This window comes from Monopterus albus, unplaced genomic scaffold, assembly GCF_001952655.1.
Source record: "Monopterus albus unplaced genomic scaffold, M_albus_1.0 scaffold152.1, whole genome shotgun sequence".
In the NCBI taxonomy this organism is placed as follows: Eukaryota; Metazoa; Chordata; class Actinopteri; order Synbranchiformes; family Synbranchidae; genus Monopterus; species Monopterus albus.
The window spans coordinates 1,221,348-1,234,284 of record NW_018128032.1 but is presented as its reverse complement, the minus strand read 5'-3'; the positions used below and the strand labels follow the sequence as shown (position 1 = coordinate 1,234,284).

Sequence of the window (12,937 nt, the reverse complement as noted above, 5' to 3'; positions counted from 1 at the left end):
TTAATGTATAATATAAATAATTTAGGTTCCAAAACAGAACCCTGAGGCACTCCACATACAATATCCAGCTCACTCGATTGGTATTCACCCAACTTCACAAATTGACGCATCTGTGTCAAATAACTTTTAATCCATTTCAGAACCATTCCTCTGATCCCATATTTTTCTAACTTGTCCATTAATAATTCATGATTGATTGTGTCAAATGCTTTTTTTTTAGGTCAATAAATATCCCCATCGTGTATTTCTTCTCATCTATAGCACTTGTAATGTCCTCCATCAGGTCGGTAATGGCCAAAGATGTCGCATTATGACCACCTGTACATTTGTATGCACTTCAATACAACACTTCTGCCTTAACATTTGTGTTTATGAAACTCAAAATGTTTCTGGTTTTGGTGAGATTGTCATAAATGTATAAATTCAATTATATATTCATTATTGGGGTCATAGTTAAAGGTGATGTTGTATTGGACTACATTATATTCAGAGGTGTTCCTAATGTTCTGACCCTCTCATGTATGTCAATGGGCAGGACACAAATATACAGACACCTCTGAATTGTTGCATTGTAGTGCATACAGGTGTACAGGTCATCACTATGTTATGCCTGATCAGTGTATGTTCATATACACAGTGTAGATGGAAGTTTTCAGATAGGTATATCCATCTGCCAATCTATTATCTATACTGCCCTTTCCTGAATAGGGTCAGAGGGGGGCTGGAGCCAACCCCAGCTGACATTGGGCGAGGGGCGGGGTCCACCCTGGACAGGTCACCAGTCTATCACAGGACTGGCATGTAGACACACAACCACACATACTCACACTCACTCCTACAGGCAATTTAGAGTCACTAATCAACTTAAACTGCATGTCTATGGACTGTCTCCATACAAACAAGGTGTTGTTAGCTGAAACCTGCTTTTTCAGCTTTTCAGAGCAGCTCCTCTTTGCTACTCTGATCTCCTTTGTCAGTGTGTTCCTGGCCTGCCTGTACAGGATCCTGTCCCCACTTCTATAGGCCTCCTCTTTGGCATGACGAAGCTGCTTCCTTTGAACCAGGCCTTGTTGTTGTTGTATGTGCAGAAGGTCTTGGTGGGCACACACATCCTCACAAAAGCTGATGTATGATGTCACAGTGTCAGTGAGTTCATCCAGGTCTGTAGATGCAGCCTCAAATACATCATGCTGTGGAGTCAAAGCAGGCCTGTAGCTCTGACTTTGGCTGCTCAGTCCATCTCTTCACTGTTTTGATCACAGGCTTTGCAGCTTTAAGTTTCTGCCTGTAGGTTGGGATGAGATGGACCATACAGTGATCAGAGTCCGAGGGCTGCACGGGGGACAGAGCGATAGGTGTCTTTTATTACCCTGTAGCAGTGGTCCAATGTGATTTTGTGAGTTCACGTTTGGCTGTATGTTTGGAATTTGTGCTATCTTGAGGTTTAAAATGATGCATGATATATGATTCAGTCACAGCATTACATAAAACAATAAATCCGGCTCATATTTGTGCCTGTTGATGTGAGCTGCTGTAACACATGATATCTTTACTTATTACTCAAGGTAATGGTGATACACAGATAATATTACATAGCTAATGGAACTCTATCTCTTAAGTGAATCAAAGAAATGCTAATGTATACTATATGTGGCTATATAGTCATAAGTAACCTTCTGTGATTCTAAAAAACCTGCTCTTTGCAGATTCCCACAGCCACCAACCGCCTTCTTGCAGCTTGTATTAGTGTGCTTGTGAGGTGAAACAGTTCTCCTTCTAGAATTCCTTCTACTAACTGTATGATTAATATATTTAAGCTATTGTCAGCATTTTAACTTAAAAAACTGTGATGTGTAATACATGCATCCAACCTACGATGCATGTGTTATCTTTGGTAGTTTTATTGTGCATGCTGAATATTGCAGCAGACACACATATGGCTATAGGTTTGATTAATTAAGAAGCTGCAGTGCTAGTGGGGCTCCTCAGATCAGGAGTGGGACTTTAAGAAGCTGTTTGAGGTTCAGATAGGGAGCTGGCTCAAATTCCCAGCCATTAAATAGAACAAAAAGGCGAACGGACAAAGCAAGAGAGGGCAGAGGTTCACATCATGATGGCTGAGCAAGGGAGACAGGACTGACTTGAATGTCCATTAAGGTGTGATATGGCAGCAAGACTGACAGCATCTTTAGCTTAGCAGCACAACTTATTTAGTTACTTTAAAACATGTTAATATGCATGATTTCTGTGTTTTGCTTCACTTGGACCTACATGGATATCCAGATCAATGTGATCACCATCTGAGATAGTATTAAGGATAAGGTATTCCCATTTCATTCTACTCACTAACTTACAGTTGATAATTCTGTCAACATACACCAGAACATTGACCATTTAGTGCTCTTTGTTGATTCTATTTTTCCTCAAATCATACTTAATGCAAATGATGTATAAGCTCTGCCGGGGCTTACAGTACTAAGCTATTAACAGTAGTTATTACACCAACATAGGATGTAAGTAGGAACATTTTCTTTGAAAATTACTTATATTGTTTACCATATCTATCCATTTTAAGACACAAACTATTTGGATAAAGCAATGACCCTGCAATAACCCCTTTCAAAATGCTGGTCAGGTCCTGTTGAATAAGAATAAGATACGCCTTAAACAGCACAGTCACAAGACTTTTTAAACCAGCTAACACATTTTCTGCCTCGCTGTAGAAGGTCCACAACCTTTGCACACTCCCCTTTAATTTGTCTTCATGTAAGCCATGAATTTCCACCCTAAACATCAGCACCCCCCTCCGTGGGGGTCACATTTCTGCGGTTTTGCAAGATGAAGAACAGAGAACACATGTTTTGGTATCTACTGTACAAAATTATACCACACTCTTTGCCTCTTCAGTCCTATAAAAATGATTCAAATTAAACAACATGGAAAAGGAAAATCACTTTTTGGTGAGATTGTTCACATATGTAAACATCACTGGCTTGGAACTAATGATGTAAGCTGTGTCTCCATTGTATGTGTACTGTTCTCATCAGCAGCAGAAAGTTGTGATTTGTACTTTAGTGGAGTAGAAACGTAGTGGAGTAGAAGTATACAGTAGCATGGAAGGAAAACAACTAAGGAAAGTACTAATACCTCAAGTACTGTATCTAAAAGCAGCCCTTAGGTAAACAGTCACTTTCTAGTACTGTTAGTGAGCAACCATCTGTACCTAGAGGAATCAACTGCACCAATCAACTGGCTGAATTGGTTTGCATTGCCAAACGCTCCAAAAGGTTTCTATATCGGTTGCAATAGGATGAACTTTCTGGAAATCATCACACACTGACAGTGACTGACTGTTTTCTTTCTTTCACAGCCACATATCCAGATTCTTTTCATGGCCACAGCAGCTCAAACACTTTGCTCTTTCTTGCCAAAAAGATGCCATCAACCAAATTTCAGCCACAGTGAAGTTCATCCTGTTCAACAAGGCTAAAAGGCATTATAATGCTACACGGTGCACAGGAATTAGCAAGCACTGCATCGACAGCTCAGTTAGCACGGTGGTATTAATAGATTTCACAACTGAATTGAAAGACGGCATGATGATGCACAGGAGGGGAAAGAGACCTGATAATTTCAGCATGATAAAGGAAGTGGATGGCTTTAAATTAAGATTTCTGCTTAATTTTCACACTGCAGTGGTCTTTTTGCCTGGAATATTCATAACTGGGTGCATTTTAAAGAGACTAATCTAGACTTCATAGACAGAAAACGTGACATTCAGTTACTTACCACAGTGTGCAGACATGGAGGATGTTGGTGTGAGTCAGCATACAAAGAGTGCCCCCACTTCTCCACCATTTGGATGGGCTGTTCTCAGACTCTACTGATGACCAATGGACATGACAAGTGATTCTCATGTGAGGAGCAGTGCAGAGCATGAAAGTGACTTTGAGGCCCTCAGCCCTTCTGCCAGCACTGCATGTGCCATTCACCTCTGCTGCTTCACAGACAGACAGAGAGAGAGAGAGAGAGACAGTGAAGTCAGTGAATTGGACTTGTTTCAGTCCTGGAATTAATTATTCATCATTTAATGCCCAGTTAAATCCACATCATACTGTATAAACACAAACTTCTCTAAATGCTAGACTGTCTCTATTGGCACAGTAAAAGCAAATATATATTGTATCTAGAAAAACATCACCGTAAATAATTGTACATAAGAAAATTTCAAGATATATACAGTAAAGATTCACAGCAGAACTTTTTTTTCCTGTATGAAGTCTTATGCCATCAGTGCTATGTTTTAATAAATGAGACCTGACTGCACAGTATCCTCATACTAGCTGACACACATCTTGAAGACATACAGTACGTCTTTGGATGCATAAATATATCAGCGTGGACACAGTGCCCAGATCAGCTGCTGATTAAAGGGAACATCCCTTTTCTGATCACAAGTATGAAATGTCCATGTGAAACTCAGTAAAAGAGGAACCTGATGAATCATCAGTGAGCCACAGCTATGACAGTTTTCTGCAGAAAATAATAAAGTTGTTTTTGTTCTGGGCAGCTCTGCTGGTCTCTGCTGCATTTAAAATGTAAAAACATTTCATGCTCCTTCCATGCCCTTTGGTAACAGCCATCCCCAGCCTCCCTTAACATAGCTGCAAAACTAATAGTTTTGTTGCATAAGAGATTATCTTAAGTGTTCTTATCTCGCCTCTGCTCTGGCCAGTATTAAATCATATTCTATCATGGAAAAAAACAAAAGAAAAACAACCTCTCTGGTGGCTTCATGAAGCAAACGCCATTATGTGGTGTGGTGGGTTACTGTGGAAACAGACTTTATACTTGTCAAGGCTGATACTAGTGAAGGTACAGGCCTACAGCATGTGCTGCTGTTGTGTCAGCACTTCTTTAACTTTTGGGGAGGGTTAGAGGGGGTTGCAATGTGACCTTGTTTAGCCATGCAGCAGTCACAGCACACTATCACACACCTCCGCTGACTAATTGTGAGAATCTGCGGGGCTGCTAGACGCTCCACCTTCAAACTGGACTGGTCACTGTCGGTAATATTCCCTCCATGCAGCCCCCTCTGTGGACAACACTTTAGATGTGAAACGCTTTGTTTTGCCTGTTTAATCAAACAACTGTAAGACTAAACAAAGACTCCCTGCTGCACAGTTACTGAAAATTAGGATTCATAGTTTATGGCTCAGAGCTTGAGTTGTATATGCCATTGAATCTTCTTCAGAGTAAAGCTTCCCTTCAGCAGCCATGCTGCTCTCTTACAGGCACTAAACATACAAGAGGGGGCTTTTAATGTCCAAGTTCTCTTTAACTTCAAATACCGGATCTCACATCTATGACAAAGAGTAATGTTCACTTCTCACAGTCAGGTCTCACAGGTCTAAAGGTGTAAAACAATCCAGAATTTCACAATAAAAGCAGAGATGAGAGGAAAGTTAGAAAAAAATCAACTGAAATGTTTAACAGAAATCCAGTCATCCATCCATCATCTGCATCGCTTTTCCATGTTAGGTCCTGGACCCAATCCAAGCTATCACTGGGTGAAAGGCAAGGTGCACGCTGGACAGGTCACTGCAGCGCTGCGTAACAAAATCCACTGTGCTCACACTAACCCCCCTAGAGGAGTCTGACAAGATCTGGAACCACTGTTTTAGAGGAATACTAAAATACAGACAGTTGACAAATTAAAGGAAATGCCGGAATAAATAAATGAAAAACACACACAAGAAATGCAGAGGGTCACTGAATGGTTTGATGAGCATGAAAATGATGCAAATCATATGATCTGGCCTTCACAGACACCAGACCTCAACCCAGATGAACACCTACAGTATGGGAGACTTTAAACCAACGTATTAGACAGTGCTGTCCAGCACCATCATCAAAGCACCTCAGTGGGGGGGATATCCTTTGGTAATAATGATGTACCGTCCTCCGGCAGGATTCCAGAGAGTTGGAGATTAATGCCAAGGAGCGGTGAAGCTGCTCTGGCAACTTGTGATGCACCAACACTATAGAGCACGTTATAGTGAATTATTCTTAAAAAATGTGTCACACCATATAATATATATAGTGATGTGAGGCTTTGATATGAGAAAACAAGCAAGCAAATGTGCAAAATGCTAACAAAGACTATAGTTTTTGGCTGTAGAGTACAGTAGGCTGAGGCTGGTCCTCTGAAGTCCTCTTAGAAAGACTGCTAACTGAATCAACACTGGTTATAGGATAGCAATGCTAAAATGTGCTATGAAAATATTGTTCATCTGGGTTTTTACTGCAGGAATAAGAGGTTCTGCAGAAACAAATGGGGAAAGTGTATTTGCATTTTGTTAACCTCGTTATATTTCCTTTGATTTTTTTTTAAAGGAACATGACAGTCTCCGAGAAAGAAGGGAGGGGAGGAGACAGACAGACATATGACGAGACAAAAAAATGTTAGTCTTCTGAAAGATTACAAGGTTTGCAGTTCTTCTCAAATGGTACATCTCCTAGTCTGTGTGTTATATATAGGCGGCTCCTGTAAAGCCCCAGCCACTGTGTTATTTGGGTGAGATCTTAGCTGATGTCAAGCACCCAGAGGCGCACAGGCGTTATGATTCCTCTGCGGCCATGCATGTAGAAAATAGAGAGTGTGAATCTGAGGCAGCCTTATCAGCGGTAACCATGTGTGCGCAGTGGGCAGCGTGATGGAGCCGCATCCTCGCAGCCGCTGAGGCATAACAAGCGGACGCTATTGTATCTGTCGCCACACCCATCACATAAAGCCAGACACGGCGCGGTAGCGGAGAAAAGAGCGTTTTATGTCGGTGACAGCGACATGACAACAGCCGAGGGCTATGGGTGAGCGACAGATGACTCACACACACCCACCAGCTCCCCCCTTTTCATCGCTTTTCCAGTAACCCTGCAGCATACACAGCTTTATGGTACCAACGCTGATATGGCGAAAAGGCAAAAGGCCCAGTGGATGAATGGATGATGTGCACGTGGGGCCACTTTATGGGACGTATTTAAAAATGTGGACAGGGCTCTATCAATGCGCATGATACTGCGGTTCCACTACTACAGCACGCTCCAACTCACCTTGAATCGGCGCACGGCCGCTCTCCTGTCATTCGGGTGCGGGGCGTCAGGAGAACCAATACACGCCCCAAAGCCTCAATCTGCAGCCAATCCAGGGACAGAAGAGGCGGATCCGTGGCTGCATTCTCACACTTGGTTTCACTATGCGCTCGTAAAACGGCTCCGTCTACTACAAACGCTGCGGTGCAGGTGCTCTGTCTCTTCGGGAGAGGATGCGGATGGAAGGACGGGGGAGGGAAGGGATGAAGGGAAACGCCACGAGGAAAGAATATCGGATATGAAAAGGGGCTTTTGCTAAGAGACCGCGAGGTGCAAAGTCGAATATGAGAGATTGGTTGAACGGGGCACTTTGCGTGGTAATAGCTGGTCGGCAATAGTACTATGATTTGGTATGTGGCCACTCTGATAGCAAGTGTATTCAGCACCAGAGGAACGGCCGCTCAAGGTGAGTTGAAGTGCAATATATCTTGTGCCGCGCATAGGGTATGGTTTCTGCTGTCTTCGTGTGCGCTTGGTGCTGCTTTTTGCAATCGCATGACATTTTTTGCACCTTAGGTCATATGAACTGCGGGGCTGTTTCATTCTAACAAATGGCACATGTCACGTGAAAGTTCAGCCCTGGTTGAGTCGTTACCAAGGAATCGATTGTCTTGAAACGGCCCGGTTCATATTCTGCACGATATCTGAGAAGGGATCATCCACATGCCAGTGATATATATAAGATAGTGTCCACAGTGATTGACCGTCATGCTCAAAGATAAGCTGATTGACAGGGCACTGGATAAGGCCTGCGTTGTGACATGAGGCTCATTTGTGTCATAAAGCAACAAGCAAATTGGAAAATAATGCTGACTGCTGAGGTGAAATGTGTGCACCGTACCACAGCAAGCAGTCCCATTTGAGTTCTCCAGAGAGGGGTGTGACCATCTCAGCCCTCAAGATGGAAAAGTAACTAAATAATGCATCACGTGTCAGATCAAATACACTGTTGAATTTGACAGAGCCGATTGCTGCATGCATGGGATGAATTTGCTGGATTTCACAATGCAAGTGAATAGGGTCACCGAGCTGTGTGTGATGCACTGAGCAGGCTGCAGGACTGTATCCTGCTGATGCAAGTGGTTCATTAACTGGTCATTCCTGGAGCTGCAAACTGCACAGTCTCCTTTTTTGTTCGTATTTTTCTGAGAACTCTGTACTGACCCATGTAGCTTTTCCACTCATGTCCAGATGAGGGAGACGTGTGCCAAGCTGTCGCCTGGTAACTGATCCCAATGACCCCACATACCCAGTCAGAACTGGTCTGCTCACAGCTCTGGCGACAGCCACATCCAAGCTAAGCACAAATGTCCTCAAATGCAGTGAAACGCATTTGGTTAAGAAACATCCCAGAGGTGCCCTTGTTTAAAGCATCACTTTTCCATTTTCTGAAGGTATACTGGCTTAATTATATTGATTCAAAGGTGTTGTTTGGTGCTGCACTGAAGGTGATTTACTTTAGTCTAGGCTTCCAAGCTGCACCACAGGGTCAGAAATCACAACGAAGCCTTTAGTAATTACAAATGAGAGGTGGTTTACTTCTTCTGTTACACCATCTTAGAATATAGTGTTTGGACCTGTTTGGACAACTGAAATGCACGTTAACACCGACTGTGACTTGTTTTTCATCCCCTTTTGCTAATGATGAAGACAACTCAGTGACCTATCATTAGAGGTTAATGCTTTTTGATGATAAATAGGCAGCTTTAATGTCACAAATGCTTAGTTCTATATATTCATTTCAGCATAATCCATTTATTTTTCCAATCCATTCATGGCAGGCTGTTGTCTGAGGGTAATAGGTGCATGAGGGGTGCAGCTTTGAATCACAGAGCAGGTGTATAAGAATGAAGGTCAATTTAATTACCACAACTTAAAAGAATAGCGTGCCATTCATTTGCTTTCTTGCTGAGAGTTCCAGATGAGAACTCTTACAGTATATTTGTCCATTCAGTATTGAGCTGGAGCCAGTAGCTGATTATCTTAGCTTAGCTTAGCTAAGAGTGTGGAAACAGAGGGAAACAGCTAGCATGACTTTGTCTGTATGTACAAACATCTGCCTGGCAGCACCTCTATAACTCACTAATGCATTTTTAATCCAAACAAAAATGGAAGTGTAGGTTACAAATGGCAATTTGTGGTTTTACAGGGTCAAGTCAAACTAAAATTTATTTACATAGTCCAGTATGAGTTTTACAGGGTCAAGTCAAACTAAAATTGATTTACATAGTCCAGTATGAGAAATCCCAAATTTGCCTCAAGGGGTTTTACGTGCCAGATTATTTCTTGCAGTCAGACAACCCCAGAGTCTCCATGAAGTCACCCTTCCCAGCATGTAACCTTTTGTAGTTTTTTTGTTTTTGCACAAGTTCATCATATTATGTAATGGTGAGTTTTAGAGGCGCTGGTAGGCCGATGTTTTCTGCTTTTGATAGAACCAGAATTTCCCCGTTTTCAGTTTTTATGCTAAAATAAGCTAACAAGCTGCTGGCTCCATCTACATATTTACTTTACGTGAGTGGTATTGATTTTCTCATCTAACTCTCAGCGAGAAAGTCAAAAGGCATATATCCCAAAATGTCAAACCTTTCCTGCATGCCAGTTATTTTAGCAGCTGTCCTCTGCATTTAGAGGCAGTCAGGATGTCATGCTAACAGAATGCTGGCTGGCATCTGGCCCTTATGGACCAATTAGAAAATGGAATGTTTAAGAAAGTTTAATGTGTTTAATGGTTCAGACTTGGAGGTGAGATTGCTGATCATGGGATTTAGTCCATTTTGTAAATTTCCTCCGTATCATGGGAAATATAGGCCAGATTTCCATGTACCAGCAGACACAAATCAAAAACAGATGGTAGAAAATGAAATAGCAGAAAAACAAACAGAAGAAAAGTTGTAACGTAATGTTATATGAACATAAGCTCAATAGAAAAGTCACTGTTAACTTTCAAAATAGCATCAATTTCCTGGCCCAATAAATCTAAAAATATTTGTCTGGGCAACATTTGTACATATAAATAATGTAGTGCTTGATTAATGTACGATAATAACAATAATCAGTACTATCCTCCATGAGATATTTTTGTTCAGTAAAGATACATTTCCACATGAAGACAGTCATAATAAAAAGAATAGCTGTGATAATCAAATGAGAATTGACTATATTTGGATAAAAGCCAGAGAAGACAAAGAAATTGGAAGTGACCATGTCAGTGTAATGTCAAGTGAACAAGCCAGACGCCATCAGATGATACTGTACCTTGGAAATGGCTCATTATTAGTTGTGTTGATATGTTCAATTTTAATATAGTCACACTGGTCAGAACCTCTCTGTGTGTGCCTTGTTTGTGCATTAGTGACGGTAGCCTGCAAACATGGGTAGTTTGAAAGTGAGAGGTACAACTACTGCATGTATATTAAATCCAAAGCCCTTAGATAGAAAACTGAGAAAACTGTTGATATTACTGAGAAAAAGGTTGTTATTCTAGATTTTGTACCATTAAGACATTTTTGGCTTTTGTATCACAGTGTCAGCTGTGATGGGGATTTTATAAACATTGATCAATAGATAAAAACACTGAAAATATAATTTCTGCTGGAGATTGTTGTTGCTGAGTTGTGCTCATAGAGAGGCGGTCTGACAAATACAATTACTGTACAGACACATGCATCATGTTCATCTGTAGGAAAGCTAAAAGACACCAATACAATAAAGAAACCGATTTTAGATGGGATCGTGCTTTATGAAGGGGCTCGGGAAGCAAAGGCTGCTGGGATTTTTCAAAACACTCTCCTTTGTACTGACTGAATTCTTCATTAACAGTTTTGCCTGAAGAAAAAATCCCAGGGTCAAGCAGTGTTTTCATATCAGGAGTAAGATATGCTCAGAGGTTTGCATGAGGACTGGCTTGATGTTCAAATAACCTTGGCCATGTTCCACGCATATGGCTAAAGATTTGGTGTTAGCAGAGCAGCCGCGGCCTCAGAGTGAGTGCAGGGCGCCTGCATTTTGGCTCTGCCCAACACGCTATCACTGTAGTTATACATGTGGGGCGGCTTGTATAGACAGCTGTATCTGTTCCATCAGACGCTTCAGATGAATGACAGAAAAACACTGCTGAAATGCAAACACACTGTTGGTTTTGTTGTTTTGCTGCTGATGTATTCTAGGCGAAAATGTTGGTTTACAACTGAAAGAAACACCACATGTGCACAGGGTTGTCAGGCCATGGTCACACTGACAGCGGCACTGCGTAATAACAGGCAGCCGCCCTAATTCATTTAATGAATCCGCTACTTTGGCACAGTTGGGATGCCGACACAGAGAGCTCCACCACAAAAATGCAGGGTCGTCTAGCAAAACATTTGAAGCTAGCTTAACTTTTGTGGTGTTGCAGTGCAGTGTCAGCCAGCAAGGTGCCACTCTGATTAGACATGCCATCACAAGAACCATGAATGAAGCACTAAAATGAGATGAAACAGTGAAACACAAGCAGGAAAATTCAGAAAACAGAAAAATCTTGCAAAATCTGGACCTTTTTGTCTATGAAGGGATCCTGTAGGAATCATGGGGTCCAAAAAGCTTTTTCTTAATACACCACGATGATAAAAGAGGTGTGTGTAAACGTGTTGACAGGACATCTCGGAGCTACGCGAGAGCTCATTTATCATGTTTTGTATTATAAATTATTATATTATTTTTAATCCATTGAGGTTTTACAGTATATTTGTAAAAATTTCCCAGAGTCTTATTTTTGTGACATCATCCTAATATAAAGTCTATGAGCCAAGCAGGAGCGCATGGGCGGGGGCAGTGGGGGGACACTCATGCACATCTGCCGTGGGTGCCTTAATGCAGAAGTAAACCTGGAAGAGAATTTTTTTTTTGTTGTCAAATGTGCCAAGGCGCTCCATGTTTTTGTCTGAGATCCAGGTTTACCTTAGTACATCCATGCATGTGCCACAGCAGGTTAGCCATGCAGCATTGGTTACCATGGTGATCTAAAAGTGAGCCAGTTTTGTGATACCAGAAAACCTAGGTTAAGCCTTAAGAGTTAAGCCCAGATGTTAGAAATTGCTGTGCAGTTTCGCTGTGTCTGATAAGCTTTCATGGATCGTTTACTCAGACTGGCCTTTTTGGATCTTCATCACCTCACTGCTTCCTGAAATAACATGTCTTGACCAGTGCTGCTAATTACTTTCTTTACTTGCAGTTCTGTTTTTGGTTAAAAATGTGGTGCTAAGTTCGCCTGCACCTGTTGTTCTTGGTGAGTGCTGGTAATGCTGGGCTTTGTAGTGAGCTCTGGTCACCGAATTAACCTTTAAAAATGGAAACTAAGTTACAACCTTCAGAAATGAATATTAAAGAAAACACTGCAGTTTTATAGACTTGATGCTGGACTGGATACAGACCACAAGTTTGTGAAGTAATGGTCCCATTTTTTAAAGTTCAGTTATACATTAAAAAAAAAAGAAACGCACAATGTTAACATGTAATCACAAATGTTTACATCATATTCTTTTCACAACCAGACAAGCACATCACCAGCAATTTACACAGAATGGCTCAGGTATGAGTAATCAGTCACAGGTCAGAGCACTTTTCTTGCCCATTGGGGAGGTAGCATATGGTCGGGGAGACTCGGGATTAGTTCAACAAAGTCAACAGTGACTTGGCAACAAGTCAAGGTGAAGCAGGAGGGACACTGATGGCAATATAGAAGTAATTAATTGTCACTGGCGAGTGTCGAGGAGTGGTGTTTTTGAAAGAGGGTTTTCAGTCTGAG

The 12,937-nt window shown here is 41.6% G+C and overlaps 1 protein-coding gene across 1 annotated transcript in view; it reads left to right on the top strand.

Moving 5' to 3' along the window:
• Positions 1-6,997: 6,997 nt before the first annotated feature.
• The window catches only part of igsf9ba (immunoglobulin superfamily, member 9Ba), a 71,812-nt gene continuing 65,872 nt past the window's right edge, over positions 6,998-12,937 (top strand). Inside the window, 1 exon segment of the mRNA XM_020614850.1 lies at positions 6,998-7,558. Coding sequence (XP_020470506.1) covers positions 7,495-7,558 — 64 coding nt within the window. The 5' untranslated portion in view covers positions 6,998-7,494.